Source organism: Octopus bimaculoides, chromosome 16, assembly GCF_046866305.1.
Source record: "Octopus bimaculoides isolate indiv1 chromosome 16, ASM4686630v1, whole genome shotgun sequence".
Classification (NCBI taxonomy): Eukaryota; Metazoa; Mollusca; class Cephalopoda; order Octopoda; family Octopodidae; genus Octopus; species Octopus bimaculoides.
Window position 1 is genome coordinate 16,916,444 of NC_142943.1, and position 17,677 is coordinate 16,934,120.

General features: G+C 32.9%; 1 protein-coding gene across 2 annotated transcripts in view; it reads left to right on the plus strand.

Annotated features, from left to right (window-relative positions):
* Positions 1-17,677, plus strand: part of LOC106871424 (poly(rC)-binding protein 3) — a 488,151-nt gene that overhangs the window by 379,154 nt on the left and 91,320 nt on the right. Inside the window, exon 14 of one of the 2 annotated variants that reach the window (XM_052973822.2) lies at positions 5,353-5,471. The exons of the other annotated variant lie outside the window; for it this stretch is intronic. Coding sequence (XP_052829782.1) covers positions 5,353-5,377 — 25 coding nt within the window. The 3' untranslated portion in view covers positions 5,378-5,471. Of the gene's footprint in view, positions 1-5,352; positions 5,472-17,677 lie in introns of those variants that run through there. 2 annotated transcript variants of the gene reach the window in all.

Below are 17,677 nucleotides of genomic sequence, written 5' to 3' on the forward strand. Positions count from 1 at the left end.
TTAAAATAAGGATGCCACTGTTTCAATAACTGTGGCCTTTACAAATGTTGTGTGTTCCTACTTTACACTTCTAGACATCATGAATGCTTGTGACCATCAGTTTTTATTTGTATCCTGCACTAACTTTTATTTTAACTTTTGGTCCTAATAATTTACTTTCTTCAAACAATAATATTTAAATCATAATCTGTTGTTATTCCATTTCATATAATTTTTAAAAACCTATTTTAATTGTTATCATTTATATTTCTGGTCTGCACAGTTATTTTCATTATTTTTTATTGCATTGTTGCATGTGGAATTTGACTATTAGGTTGGAGCTATGCCACTCTCAATCTGCCTTGTCTTGCTGTTGTGCATGTGATCAAGCACATTGTCATGCCACATGCAGACACATTTTTTTGTTAAAAGAGCTACATTTAACTGGTCATTTCACAAAATACATTTTAATACAAATTCTTACATAAGCATATAACTGTAAAGCCATATGAAAACAAAAGAATTTAAAAAAAAACATGTAAAGTCTTTTTAAAATTAAATTAATATTTCATCTTTTTTTTAATATATATCCTTTTGAGTAGAGGTATATTTAATTATCTAAAACATTCTATAGCAGTATTTAAAAAATGACAAATATAAATGATCTCAGCAAAATTTCATTTGACTTTCTACACCTTAAAATGAAAAATTGCACTAAATATATTTCTAATTAATATTAATAGCTATGATATTATAACCCATTATAGTTAATTAAATTTAATGCTGTATATGACAATAATATCATAGTAAGATTTTATTTCATAATTTTAAATCCAATTATATGAACAGCTGTACATTAAGATTTTCTAAAATAAAATTGATATTTTAATTTAAATTTTGCAATTAATTGCATTACAAATGATTATACAATCCAAAATATATTGTATAATATCCAGATATTTAAATAACTGGAGTTAGATGCTACAAGATTATTGCTCCCATATAAAAGAAAACTATTATTTTAAAATCTTTATTCATACACATGATATGTATTAAAATTTTTATAATGATTATATTATTGATTTTAAAGTAGATAAAGTTTTTTCTTTTTGTATGGGATTTATAATTCATAAGTATTTTATTTTAAGGAAAAATAATTTTTGTCTCAAAATAATTTTTTCCAAAAGTGTTTTACCAAATTTATTTTTTTTTTCATGTAATGTCAAATATTTTTGTTCATTTTAATGAAATGTATTATTTCTTTTCCTTAAACTATAAACATTTTCTGAAATGCTTTAGTAGATTGATGATAAATAACGTACAAAATGTTTATATAGCTCAAGTATGTTATATTAGTTAAAAGTAAATTTTGGTTTTAAATATTTAGATTAAAATTATTCACCAAAATACCAGTATTATTATGTAAAAGATTATTATTTTATTTTTTCTTATTCTAAGTTAATGTTCAGGTATTTTTTATAGATAAATATGAATTTGTTAGTTTTTTTCTGAAAAGCAAAGCTAGAATAATTATTGTGATTTCTCTGTATTATTATTTTGAATGAATTAAATTTAATGAAGAGTGCAAATTCATATAGTATTTATTTAAACATTCTGGATATAAATACACAGGAATATAATTATGTTTATGCACACTATTATAAATAAATATATAATGGAAATGATGCAATATGTGTGTGTGTGTGTGTGTGTGTGTGTGTGTGTGTGTGTGTATTATTGAGATAAAATACTATTGGTTATGATATATAACTATCCAGAATGTTACCATCAGTTTTGTGTTCAATACTGATGACTATTCCAACGTTCTGGCTGGAAGTGCATAGTCTCAGTAGGCTAGTGCTTATATACGCCTGGCCAACCTGTCTTTAGAGTTGCTAATATTGTCTTGTGGTAAGGTAGTGAGTGAGCCAGCAGAATTGTTACTGTGCTGGACAAAATGCTTAGCAGCATTTCTTCCAACCTTGTGTTCTGAGGTGGACTTTGCCTTTCTTCCTTTCAGGGTTAACATAAGTATCAATTGAACACTGGGGTTTATGTAATCTACTTAGCCCCACTCCTGTAATTGCTGGCTCTGTGTGAAAATTTGAAACAATATTTGGTGTGAAACTGATGACAACATTCAGATCAATAATATCCCATAGCCAGTAATAAATATATTGTTTGATGATATAAAAATATATCTGTCCTATAATGTTGAATGTGCTTTTATTTCTGACATATGGACTAACTGGTAATACATAGACACTTACATATATACATACTACATATGTACATGCATACATACATGCATGCATACATACATGCATACATACATACATATATACATACATACATATACACACACACACACACATATATATATATATATATATACACATATGTATGTATGTATACATACAAACACAGACACATTTATGTATGTGTGTGTATATGTATATATGTATATATCATATATACACACACATATAGTGCTGTGCCATGCAAACATTCTAATACTATAACTGAATAATGGTGGTATGAAAAATTGTTTTCTATTTAGCAACGTAAAGTGTTTCTATTTCGTATGTTTTTGTTTAGAATTTTAGTTTTATATGTTTTATTATTTCCTGTCTCTGAGAAGTGATTCAGAGGTGATTCAGAATATATGTGTGTATGTGTGTTGTTGGGCAATGATCCAGAGAAGGAGTATTCAGTATAAATGAGGAATGCAATAGATTAAGCTAATCAAGTGGCCTGTTACACTGGTGTTCCCGTGGCATGCCACTGCTTCATCAGAACTGTTCCCACTGTAGAAACTCCAGAGCAAGAAACCATTAGATCAGCTTAAATCAACAAAAAACACTACAGACGTTTGTGTGTATGTGTGTGTGAGTGTGTGTATGTATGTATGTATGTATGTGTGTGTGTGTGTGTGTGTCTATGTATATATATATATATATATATATATATATATATATATATACTAGCTGAGTATCCCATTGTTTCCAGGCAATTTTCATTATAAAATGCCTTGGCAGACTTTGGGATTTTACAATAGTGCACTCATGTATGTATGTAGTCTATAATTTTTGCATGCATGATTTATCTTTGTATGTTCTCAAGTTGCATTAAAATTCTTTTCTTGATGCTGTTGACACTGTTGGATGATGTGGTGTTGCTTCTGATGTTGAAACCACGAAGATCCCCGAACAAGCAGCTGAAGATAGTGTATTCTATTTTTATATAGTGTCTGCTTTTTTTTTTTTTTTTCACATTGTTGTCTCTATTCTTTGTCACTGTTGGTAGTTCCACTACTAATTTCAGAGATTTTGTTGTTTCATCTAACAGGTTGTTAGAATACTGTCAAGATGCTATTTGTGATGGATAATAGATTTTTGTAAGGATAGTTTTGTTTGGGTCTTTTCTTGTTTATAACAGATGCGAAGTATATACATATGTATGTATGTATGTATGTATATATATATTTTGAAAACAGTTTTTTATATTCCCACTATTCACACACACACACACACACACACACACACACATTTGTATGCATATTTATGAGGTTAAATGCAAATGAGCTAAGTGAAATAATCCTAATTGTTTTGTGGCATGGATATAAACTGCAAAAGCAAATAAGGATAGAAATACTGAAATACTATACAAATGAGATTCTTGATTCATTGAAATTATTTTCTCTTAGAGAGAAGAATAAGCAAATGTCTTTTTGCTAGCCATGACTAATTGTAAATGGAATGGGAAAAATAATCTAAAGATTCAAGAATCCTTCAAAATTGATATGCCATTAAGGAGAGGACACTGGTTGTCTAGAGGAAATATGTAGGCACTGTTACAGGTGTCATGATGACAGTAGTCATCAAATCCAGCAGATGAAATACTTAGACAAATACAAAAAGAACAGAAAGCATTTATGGCTTATGTTAATATGCATGATGCAAGTGAAATGTGCTAAGAGAAATAACTCAGAGTGGCATGGATATATACAATAAAGACAAAAAGAGTTATATATAGATACATGAATATATTTTCAAATAAGTAGTAAAAATTAGGTTCATTCTTTCATTACCCATATATTGATGCATATTTCCAGTTTTTTAAACATTTAACAAACAAAAGACAAGTTTCTCTCTGTGCATTTGATACTTGTTTATTACAGGTAATTTTTTTCCCTTTAATTTCTCTCTGTGAGAAGTGATTCAGAATTGAATATGTTACTCAGAGTCTCACTAGAATATGTTCAGCTTATATCACTTAAATAACAACAGATGAGCTGGCAATCAGATAATTTATCCACTGGTCATTTTGCTAATACAAAGAGAAACAATTAAAAAATGCATTACTTTAATAAAAATGTTATTTAGATTGCAAAACAAAATTTTCATATTCTCATGTTTGAAAAATATATCAGTTTATATATATACATGCACACACATATATATCACTGAATATATATATATATATATATATATATATATATATATATATATATATATATATATATACAAGTGTGTATTTGTGTGTGTATTTTCAAACTACCTCATTTGTTATTTTGTTATGAAGAAAGCACTTCTTTAATCTTAGTTTTATTATTTATTGGCTATATATGGCAATCCATAAAATCCTAATAACCCTTTAATTTTTCATTGTGGTATGTGCAATATCAAAACATTATCTTCTCTGCTTTTCTATAGATTACATTCTGATAAAAGTCATCCTATTTTCATTAATATATATTTTTTATTATGGTAAGTTTTTTATAATACAGTAACTTGGAGAAATAAATCTGTGATCCAGTTTTGTTTCCCACTTGAAATTTCTTTAATTATGTTATTAATGCCTCTCAGAGAGGCATTAACATCAGAACTTCCCATATTCCACTTTTTTTTTTAATTATTTTCAAAAATCTATATTAAGTGTAAATTGTACTTTACATTTAGTTCTATGACCTGAGATTGCTAGTTCTGAAATGAAAATGTGTCTGCTTGGCAAATTACTGGAAGTTGATTGAATCATGATGTATTTGTTACAAGGAGAGTTATTTTGATTGTTTCCATTTATTCTGAATATTTCTATTACTGGTCCTGGAGCACTGCAAAGATAACAATTAAGTGTAAATCAGACAGCTATATGAATGTACTGCCAAAGATGGAATAAATTTTGATTATTTATCAACAATATTTTATTTTTTGAAATTTATTTTAAAACTTTATGTTCAATTCATTGAGAAAATTTCACTCTTCAAAAAAGTGCAAAAAGGTCTAATGTGCCACCTGTTTTAAAACTATCAGCCCAGCATTGAAGATAACATGATTTGACATGCTCATTCTGACTGTATTTTTCCTTGTGTAGTGTTACTGTTAGTCAGAAGATATAAGTGGAAAAGACTTCATAGTGGATACCAAAGGCCAGAGAGGACCAGGATGCAGCTACATTGGTAATGCCTTAATAAACTGCTCTATTAACTGATAGCCATGCATTCTTCTTTTCCTTCAGAAAGCACAAAATTTCAAGATACTCACTGAAACCAACAACTTCTTATAGACATCAAAGTGGCAGTTTCCAATGACTCCTGATTTGTAGTTTCATTTACCTCTTTAATAAAAATTACATAAATAAGAAAGTGCTGCAACTTTGGAATTAAAAGAAATCTTCTTGATAATTCTCCCTCCCCTATACTAACTATATGTTTTACAGGGATTCTTTGGGAAACCCCCATAGTGTGTCCTCTCATCAAAAAGGCAACTTCTGATCCTGTTATTGCATCTATTATCAGCAAGACCTTCAGTCATGTCTGGTCTTGGGATCTTCTAAATTGCCTGTGCATGGTCCTTATCCCTCTCTTATTTCTTCTTATCATTGTATGCATTGTGTGCTGATTGGTTCATCTTTGATGCCCACAATTATTTGTGGTTTATCTCAAGGTTTAGTGATTTCTTGCACACTCTACATTCTGTTCGCTAATGACTTAATCGTTGTCTCTTCTAACAATGCACACCATTTATCCCTCCTTAACTCTCCTCACACACAGCATCATTGTCATGCAACTTAAACACCTCACACCAGACATGTATATATCTTCTCTGAGCAATGCATTTGAGAACATTCTTTAATAGAGACATGATAATCTACTCTCATTTAACACAGTCACTACATATAAGGCAACCTTTTTCTCATTAGCTATTAAGATTGCACAACTTAAACCTTTAAATAACTACAAATGTGAATTTTTGTGACTTTTATTGAACTGCAATGCCTCTGTTCTGTACTAGATAGGGGTCTATTCTTTCCACTCAGGGCCACCCAACCTGTTGGGTTTTTTTAACTCACTTCCTCAGCCTTGCTTGAGACACTTCATACTTTCCTTCTTTCAAATAACTGAAATCCTATGAAATTCTCTCTGTCTACACTTTCCCTGCGAACATGTACCTGCAAGCTGAACATGTTAAGCTTATCAGTTTGACAGATCCTGCAAAGGTCATAGAAATTGTGTCACTGTCTTTGATTAATTTATTAAAAAGAAACACTATAAAATATTATGGTAACCTGCAAATAATTCTTAGAGATAAACAGAATTTAATGCTTTATAAAATTATTTAGTTCTTAGATTTAAGTATAAGGGAAAGATTCTCAAATTTCACAAGTTTTAAAGAAAGCAAAATAAACTTTTCTAAATTTTGAAAAAGAAGGATTAACGTGGAGGTAGAATGAGACTTTTAACTGGTTTCAATTAAAAAGAATGTTTAATAAAGGAAAACACACCAGAGAAGAGATACAGTTCAACAAACTGGGCTACAGATATAAAGATGCTTATCAAACATGTGGCTCTTTTTATAATGCAGCGTGATATTCATTTTTAAATACACTATCAATTCTATGGTAAATAAAAGAAAATTGAGAAAATATTTTCCAAATATGAAGATTCTTGCTGAAGAAGAAATCTTTGAATGTCTTTTGCATGAGGATGTGTTTCAGATGTAAATTTGTGTTTGTGCAAAATGAACATTTTAGGACACAAGAATCCTATGGAATAGAGGTAAGTCAAGATATACCATTCAGATATATTTCTTCATTGGAACCAACCGCTTTACACTGAAAGGTAGGAATACCACATTTCTTGTAGAATCTTTGTCTTTGTGTGAAGTGATTTGATAAGTTATTTTTAACATGGAAACTACTTGGGTGCAAGCATGACTGTGTAGTAAGAAACATGTGTGTGTGTGTATTAGTGTCTTTGTGATTGTCCCACACCATCACTTGACAACCAGTATTGTTTATGTTCAGTTAATTTAGCAGTCCAGCCAAAGAAACCAATAGAAAATAAAGGCCAGGCTTTAAAAATTTAAGTACTGGTGTCGATTTGTTTGACTAAAACCTTTAAGGCAGTGCCTCAGCATAGCCGCTCCTCAATGACTGAAACAAATGCAAAATAAAAGATAGAAATATTTTTATCGTGAACAAAGCAGGGAGCTGGTAGAATTGTTATCATGCTGGGTAAGATGCTTAGCACCATTTCATCCGTCTTTACGTTCTAAGTTCAAATCTGCAGAGGTTGACTTTGTCTTCATCCTCTAAGGTTCAATAAAATAAGAACCAGTTGAGTACTGTGGTCGATGTCATTTACTTACCCTTACCCAAATGTTGCTGTCCTTGTGCCAAAATTTGAAATCAATATTTATACAGTGAAGAAAGAAGGCAATACAATGATTAGTATTCTTGTAATTTGTTTCACTATTATTCTCTTATCATGAAAGAATCATAGTGCACATCATACTTGCTCAAGTAGTGATGAATAGGTCATTCACAAGATTGCACATTAAGTGCCATATGAAAATATAACAATGCAGAGACCATCAGTATGAAAAGAAAACTCTTGTTAATATAGTTAATACATAAATCATTTATGCCAGGCAAAATGCTTAGTGATATTTTATCTATCTTTACATTCTGAGTTCAAATTCTGTCCTTTCGGGGTCGATAAAATAAGTACCAGTTGATCAATGGGACAATGGGACTGATGTAATCAACTTACCCCTTCCCCTGAAATTACTGGCTTTGGGTCAAAATTTGAAACCAATATGTGAAGCTTTTAAAAGTTAACTAAAGTACAGGTAAAAAAAAAAGACAGCATAAAAAATTATAGCTTTTAGAAATATGAAATATTAGTGCAATATAGTCTTATAGAGTGGCATAAGTCAAAAAGTAAAAAAGTGTTATCTTTTATTCAGTATAACTTCTGAGCTAAAGATTCTTTGAATCATGTTTCAAGTCATTCCGAAAGTATTTCACTCCAAAATAATGTGTGTGTGTGTGTGTGTATGTACATCATTATCATTTAAACGTTCACTAAGCCATGCTTACCTGGGTTAGAGGTCATTGAGGGAGATCTACAGCTGGATGCCTGTTCTGTCACTAACTTTCTCCTGTTTCCAAGTAAGGTAATATTCTCCCATGACCTGATATGTTTTTGAAATGAATGACATCACTTACATGACAGTAATAGTCATTTAGAACTATCGCATGACTACACAACAAGGGGACACAACATTACACACATGCATTCATATATATGATTAATGATCAAAAAGAAGAAAATCTAGAAAAAACACAAGAAGGGAAAAGTTTTCACAAAGGTGTTATTAGTTTCACACTAAATAGAAAATAGAAAACGGTCTTTGACATTTTGGGTATTAGAGTCAATTATCAGAAAAAGAATGGCAGAAGCATAGTGGAAAGAAGGAAAGAAAACAGGGTTGGGGCCAGGTGGGAATGTGATTCTAGAGGGTGAGTTAAGAAGAAAAGAAGAGAAGTAGGTGAGTTGTTGTGTTCATATATATGAGTATGTGTGTAAAGAGATGGTCATAGGGGGAGACTTGTGAACAGTTTGGGATGCAGGTGGTTGAATGAGGGTGAGTGTAGTTAATGGGGATGTGATGAATGTGGTCAAGGTGAGAGGAAGGGATGGAAGAAGAAAAAATGGAGGGAGATTGAAGAAAATGGTGTAGAAGGTGAGAAAAAATAAATCAGGTATGAGTTCAGAGTTAATAAAAGTGGGGAAAAGGTTAGGTATAATATCTGGAAAAAAAGAAAGAAAAAAAAATAACTGTTGAGCATGAAAGAGTATGTAAAAAGGCAGAGAAGTTAGGAACAGAATAATTAAGAAATATATATAAAGCACGTGGAATAGTTTTTGCAAAATGCAGAGATAATTATAAAAAGGATACAAAAAGGAAAGTAAAAAGTATTGTAGGGAGTTAAGTTATTTTACATAAAACAAGTTCAAGTTCAGAGGAAAAGTTACAAGTCAATAAAAAGTGGAAAAAAATAGTTGAGCAAAAAAAAAGTATGTAAAAAAGAGAGGAGTTGAACAAAAGGCTTAATACACACACATGCACCTCCCATATATTATTCAGGGGTTAACCAGACTACAATTGGTTTCATGTTGAGAGAGTTATCTCTCAACAATTATTCAAGTCTGTCACATGGGACATTGGTGTTCAACACTATCTTGTGTTTTTGACAAAGATGGAGATGAACACCAATGTCCCATGTGGCAGACTTGAATAATTGTTAAGATATCTCTTTCAACATGAAACTAATGGTAGTCTGATTAACCTATGAATAAAGAATATTTGTCCACCAATGGGACGTTGAGCACTCATTCTCACTATTCAATATTATTGTATATATATATATATATATATATATATATATATATATATATATATCAATTTAAATAAGAGCTAAAATGCGACCCATTGTAAAAACTTTTTAATGATCTATGATCATTTCGATGCAATATCCCGACTCACTCATGTATGTTATAAAATATGGAATACTGTATCTCCTCAGGGTCAGATTTGATTAATTCATAGCAGACAGTAAAAAACAGACAACATTAATAGTTGTCCTTAAATTACATGTGTATAAACAGGTTGAAATGACATGAAACATATTGACACTGCATACAATATCGGTTATGAAAGCCATTACAAAGTAAAGTAAGTAAGTAGTGCTGTTAAGTTAGGATATTAACCTAGGATGTTAAGTAGTGAACAAGTAAGGGATGCTGTAAATTTCAATAAAAACCGTTGGACTTTTGAAAGTAAATAAAATGAAGAAAGAAAATAAACTGCTATATATTATAAAAATATTTTTACAAGTTAATGGTCAAAGAGAGGTAAATCTAGTAAATAATGCTTATGTATAATATAATTTACTCAAATGTACATAATCTTATCAAATAATTATATTTCATTTAAAGTTTAGAACAGTAATGAGACTTTTTATGGTTATGTAAACCAGATAAATTAGAGAATATAAATTGTAAATAATGAAAAATAATAAATAAAATAAATTAGGTTACATTAGATCGCAGCTATCAAAATTGTAAATAATGAATAATAATAAGTGAAATAAATTAGGTTACATTCAGATTGCAGCTAACAAAGTTTAAGAAAGATTATAATAAATTAATTTAGTAATGGGGTTCAAATACAATATTAAAAATAATATCAAAAGAAGGAACGGATTTAATTGATAGCGTAAAAAGTAAACAAATATTACGATATAATCGTTACTATCTCACATATAAGTATAATTAAGTAATTTTTATGATGTAAAGTAATTAGCTGAAAACGACACCATTCTATCAAATAATTCAATAGATACTTGAGAACAAAAATCTAACTCACTTTAAAAAATTTTTTATCTGTAATATATTATGATAAAAAAATAAATTTAAAGTTAAACATAAAAGACTTTTTTCCATGGTCAAAGAGAGGTAAATCTAGCAAAATAATATATATTTTTTTAGAATCTAAATAAATCAGTCAATGTTATTGATCCTATCAAATTGTTATATTGATTTTTTATATATTTTTATATATTTTTTATATATTTTTTATATATTTTTTAATATATTTTTTTACTGTCTGGTATGAATTAATCAAATCTGACCCTGAGGTGATACAACATTCCATATTTTATAACATACATGAGTGAGTCGGGATATTGCATCGAAATGATCATAGATCATTAAAAAGTTTTTACAATGGATCGCAGTTTAGCTCTTATTTAAATTGATATGCATACAAAATTGTATGATTAACAACCTTTCATATGAGAATTTTGCTACGTTGATAACAGGTACAATATTTTTACCAAATTTTGGTAGAGATCTATAAACACAAGTTATATATATATATATATATATATATATATATATATATATATAGTTTTGCAGTTCTATTATCTTTTATTTTTACTTGTTTCAGACATTTTTGACAGCAGCCATGTTAGGGCACTGCCTTGAAAGGTTTAAGTTGAGCCAACTGTCCCAGGTCATTTTTTAAAGCCTGGTGCTTATTCTGTCAGTGCCTTTTGCCGAACCATTAAGCTATGGGGATGTAAACACACCAACACTGGTTGTCGAGCAGCAGTGGGGGACAAACACTGACAAGCACACATAGATATATACATATATATATATATATATATATATATATATATATATATATATATATATATATGACAGCCTTCTTTCAGTTTCCATCTACCAAATTCATTCACAAGGCTTTAGTTGGCCTGTGGTTATTGTAGAATACACTTGCCATGCAGTGGGTTTGAACCCGGAACCATGTGGCTGAGAAGCAAGTTTCTTGTGATGCAGCCACTCATGCACCTACCGGTAGGATCATCAAAAGGAAAAGAAAGTACTCCATCCTGTGAGAGATAACTATTTTCAAACATACACAATTGCAAAAGAGCTACTAATAGTTTCATGCTTTAAGATACATTAAATTGGCAGATATGTAACATGCTGTGTTTCTCTTTCAGGATCAGTTCATAATGTTAGATGTATTTAAACAGTTAAAAATAAGGCCACTAACTTGGCTACACATGTTTGGTCTGAAGATCAAATGCACATCATATACAATCAAATAGAGAATTGTGGAAATTTTTACACATATGTAAATGGGTCAAAGAAATGTCAGTTATGTGTAGTAGAAAGATGGCACATTCTTTTTAGGTCCAAGAATTCTACCATATTACTTAATTCCAGATCCAGAATTTTTAGCAAATGCAAGAACATGGGCTGGTTTCTTTCATTGAACTGGTGGACAGCACAGACTCTGACCTCCTTTCTGTTATATTATTCTGCACCAGCTACATTAATTATAGTTTCTATTACCAAGGATATTGGTTTTCTTCCTTCTTGTTTCACTTTCTGCATCAACCTTCTTTGTGTTTTTTCTCATGTTTTCTCATAGTCCAGTGTTCTGTTTTATAAAAATACAACCAATGTCATGAACTAAGCCTGAAAGATTGCATGGAGATGCATGGTATGTTTATACATCTGTCAATTTAATGTATCTTAATGCTTGAAACTAATAGTATCTCTTTTGTAACTGTGTGTGTGTGTAGATATATATTGTGACAGAAAATTTTTGAAAGGATTATTACAAAAGAGATTTGAAGAAGTATCCTATTAAAAAGGGATGTGTACAAAAACTACTGAGAGAAAAGCTATTTTCTCTCAGATAGAAAGTGTTGATGAGGTGCAATAGAGATAGTAAAGTTCCCAGTTATGTTAGAAAGTGAAAACGAATGCAATCCAAAGTTGCAAGAAATACAGGAATGGTTACCAATTGGGAGGTTCGCAAGAAGAAATTGAGTAAAGTAATTCAATTAGTATGTATTGTATACCAGAAGCAAAACCACATGTAGGTTGGTGCAAGAAGATATTGTAACAGGAATTTTGGAGAGAGAGAGAGAGAGAGAGAGAGAGCAACAGAAGTAGGAGAGCGAAGCAAGGGAAGATACTATACAGTTCATTAGCATGTGATAAATGTATGTGTGTGTGTGAGAAAGCATGAAGTATGGTCAGAAGTCAGGCAAAAAGAGAGCAGTGGGTGGTTGGAGGGTGAGTATGGGTGAAAGTAGGTGGGCGATTGTGGCTGCGCATTCCAGTGTAGGTGTGTAAATAATAGAGCGTATAGTGTAAGGGGTGGAGTGTAGGTGTGGGTATATGTGTGGGGTGTGATGTAAGGCGAGGATGCTGGAGTAGTGGTGTGAGTATATATATATGTGTGTATGAGAGTTTGGGGAAGGAGGAATGTTGGGAAGTATGTGCGTGTAAGGGGTTATGTGTGTTATGAGAGAGGTAAGAGGTGTGAGTGGGGATGTGTACTGATGTATATGGGGGAAATTAAGGGGAAGAAAGCTGGAGAGGAAGGGGGTGCATGTGAAGTGGGCAGTGAGAGGTGGTATATGTGGGGGAGAAGCAGGGTTGGTGGGGTGTAGGAAGGATGTGAAAGTGCAGTAGAGGGCAGAGAAGTGTGATTGGGAGAAGTGTGGGAAAGGTGAGTGGGGGTACGCGAGTGTGAGGCGTGATGACAGAGCAGCAGGTGGCAAGGAAGCGAAAAGCAAAGGAGCTGGAAGAAGATAAAAAAGTTAAGAGAAATTGGGATGGAGCTGAGGACTACAAGTTTGATGAGAAAAAATAATGAGCTTCTGATCCTCCTGGCGGAAGAGCTAGGGATGATGGCCAAGTTAAGTACTGTGAGAGATCGAGTGGAGTGGCTGTCGTAGCGGAGATATCTATGCAGGCGATCTGCTGCCCAGTCTGGTATCTTTGAAATGCTCCACAAATCTATCAGACTGACGTAGGCCCGTTTGCCTAATGTAGAAGAGGTCAGGGTGAATAATGGGGGTGCGAAGACGATATTGGTGGAGGTACAACCGCAGGAGCGTGGAAGGTGATGTTGTTGGGTCCGGTAGGATATGATGTGGAAGATGTAGTTGTTGGTAAGGAAGATGGTAAGGAGTTGTTAAGGAAGATGGTATAAGAAATGAAAGGGCAGGTGTGACAGCGGGAGCTGAGACGAGAAGGTGGAACCCGGGATTGGGGTGGTAGAAAGAGAAAAAGAATAGTGGGCGAGAAGTTACAGGGACATCTGAAGGAGGGGATGGGTGTGAGGGTGAAGAAACAGGAAGTGGCAGGGTCAAATTGAAGGCGGTGGAAAAGATGGGCAGAGTGGTGGGTAGTAGGTGAGGGGAAAGGGAATGTAATATGTGGAGCGTCGGGACGCGAGGTGTAAGGGATGAAGTGTGATCAACATTACGGGCGCTGGAAAGAGTGCATAAGGACGGGAGGGTAACAACGACGTGCGTAGCAATTTATGCGGATTTGGAGGAGACTACATTATGTACATTAGGATTATGAATTTTTCACAGCCTAAGAACCCTATACTGTAATTTGATGAATAATTTCAGGAAACTATCATTTGTTTTGCTTTATTTGAAAAGAAAAAACGTGAACCCCAACTCAAGAAATCGATCACCACTTTTGACCCAAATCATACAAAATTGTAGTGGGGTTCATAATGCTTGTTCAAGTATATCAGAAATTTCAGATTTCTAGTTTGAAGTAGTTTCGGAGTTATTGGCTTTAAAATTATAATCACAAGGTTGCACTAGATTCACACTTCAGTATACGCTAAATCCTTGTAAATTTGCCTAAATCCTTGTAAACGCAAGAGAGATGTGGAATAAAAGTGTATTTATACATTTTTAAGATTACTGAATTGAAATTTTTGTGTGCAAAGATTCAAACCTCGGTTATTTTAAGACATAAAATTAAAAGCAATACATATTTTAACTGTATAGGTTTAATTCCAATTTTAAATAACTAGATAAGAAAAAGAGTGCTGAATGTTAGCAATTTTTAAAACATAACAAAGAATTAATGTTTTGTTAGATAAAATAAATCGAAGCTGAAGTTTCTCCTTCTCTTTACAAACATCATTAAAATCTTGAAGGCACTTGATTGCCCGTTCTGCACTCTGATTTGTTTTGGGAATTTCTAGTTTTGATGGTTCTCAACTCCAAAGGCTTTTTTACATAGTTCAATGCTAATTTTATGAACTTGCAGGCTACCACGTAACTTCTGATAATCATGTGCATTGAACATTTGGTCAGTAAACCAAAAATCGGCCCAGCTGTAAGAGATGAATCGACAAACATTGAGAAGCAAAACTCTTTTCTCTAGTAGAAGAATAAATGCCATAGGAGCTAGTATTGCTTGAGAATTCCATCTTGCATTACTTGAGTTGGGTATTTTTTGAAACTTTATAGAAGAGAATTTTCCGGTTTTTTCAAAGAAACGAAAAGGTTTGGTCGAATGAAATAGAAATTTCATGTCATCTCGCCATCCTGCTGATTCAGTAATTATTTCTTCACCATTGTTGAAAAATAGCCTGGAGTTTCTCGTAATTACTTAGAAGCTCTGGGATGAATGTATGTTCAATATTGGGAGTTGACTTTTTTCTCCAAGTTCATTATCCATTACAACACGAAGAACTGTATGATACTGACAACCAATAAATTACGGTTCTTTCAAACCCTTTTGAGCAAACAGTCTTTGCAACTGAATGACAATGCCATTTCTTTTCCCAATGTTCACACTCGTTTTATCAGCGACAATCATCTTTACACAGTTCCATAAATTGTATTCCTCTAAAACAGCTGTTATTCCTTTCACAACAGTATCGGCTTTTCCCTTTGGTAATTGGAGTGCTTCTAACTTAACTACTCTCTGTTCATTCTTTAAAGCTAGCGCTTGGTGTTCTTGGTCATCAATACGTTTACCATCAAAATGCAATGACCTGTTTTCTAAATATAGTGTTTTCTTCATTGTCTCTTTTAGTTTAATAGCTTCTTTGATAGTCGTTCTGTAAATACCAGATTAGGAAGGAGTCTCAACATTGATTCTATCTTGAGATAATTGTCGTCAAACTGTTGCTGCTTTTTGGGTTGATAGCTTAGAAGATATTACTAAACTGGTTGCAGTTCCTGTTTTAGTATACTTCCTCCTTGTTTGTGTGGATCCTTCTTCTGATTTTTCGGACTCTTGATATTCACTTTCAGTCTCTGCTTCAGACGTTGACGATGATACTGGAGTTGCTCTGGTTGAAGTTGGCATTAAGGACACTTTTCTTCTTTTGGATGGATGGATAGTTTTGGAACAGGCTGCCTCCAGTTCCATACCCAACCTGTCCCCTGCTTTCAATTTGAAGATAATATAACCTTCTATCCTCACAACACAGCCATTCAGCGTTTTCTTTTGTGATGTCAAAAATTCCTTTCAATGAATCGTATTTTCCCCAATTTACACATTTTCTGCTTTACACTTTTTCTACTTTTGCTTAATCCTTTACTCCTTTACTTGTTTCAGTCATTTGACTGCGGCCATGCTGGAGCATCACATTTAGTCGAGCAAATCGACCTCAGAGCTTATTCTTTGTAAGCCTAGTACTTATTCTATCGGTATCTCATACCAAACCGCTAAGTTACGGGGACGTAAACACACCAGCATCGGTTGTCAAGCGATGCTGGGGGACAAACACAGATACGTAAACATATACACACGCACACAAACACACACACACACACACACACACGCACACATATATATACATATACGACGGACTTCTTCCAGTTTCCATCTACCGAATCCACTTACAGGGCTTTGGTAGGCCCGAGGCTATAGTAGAAGACACTCGCCCAAAGTGCCACGCAGTGGGACTGAACCCAGGACATGTGGTTGGGAAGCAAGCTACTTAACACACAGTCACGGGAAATTTAATTTCTTTTGCCATTAAAAAGTTACTTCTTTCGAAATTTCCTTTGTTCTTTCTTTCTTTCCTTTGATGGTACCTTCAAGGAACATGTAGCGACCGACAATTCGAAGTTTCATTGGTATCCTACAGTTGTTTTCCAAAAATGCTCTTCTAGAGGAACAAGTCTTCTTTTCCTATGTGAGTCTTGAAATTGCACGAGATTCTTCGTCCAGATTTTTTTTGTTTCTTTGAGTGACACAAGCACTTCTCTTTTGAGACATTATTTTAGATACTCTAGTTGGATAAGCCTGCTATTCTAAAAAACAGTTAATATAGTCAGAGGTTTTAGCGTCACAAAAATAAAAATGAGAGGAAAAGGATATTTCCTAAAGTAGGGCCTAAGTGGTAACAAATTAAAAACTCTATAACTCCTAAACTACTTAATTTCAGATATACTGCTTCTGCATTGCATTAAGTTAGCACACCAAGTTTGGTAAAAACTTGAGTAGGCGTTATGAACCCCACTAGAATTTTGCATGATTTGGGTCATAAGTTGTATTAGATTTCTTCAGTTGGGGTGACGTTTTTTTTTTTAAAGCTTAAAATAAAGGTTATTTTCCCTACTTTAGATAGGGGAAATTGTTTACTTCCAAACAAATCAATAAGTCATAAGCCTAATATACATATATTACCGAACTAGGTCCAGAGCCTGCATATGTTGTTGTATGTAAATGTGTGTTTGTGTGTGTATATATATATATATATATATGTGTGTGTGTGTGTGTGTGTGTGTGTGTGTAGAAAGGGAAGTCAAAATTATCTACAATTTCCTTAAGACTTTCTTTACGTTGGCTGCCTTCAGCGCTTGCATGCTAAAAGGTGGTATTCTTGTGGCTATATAACCGAGGTTTGACCTTCATCGCTGCAGTTTTCTTTTTGTGTGACAGAGTAAACATGGCCGCTTCGCTGGCAGTGTGCACTAGAGATGAACAGAGATCAGTAATCTGATTTCTCTCGCATGAAGCTGTGTCAGGCGCTGAAATTCATCGCAGGCT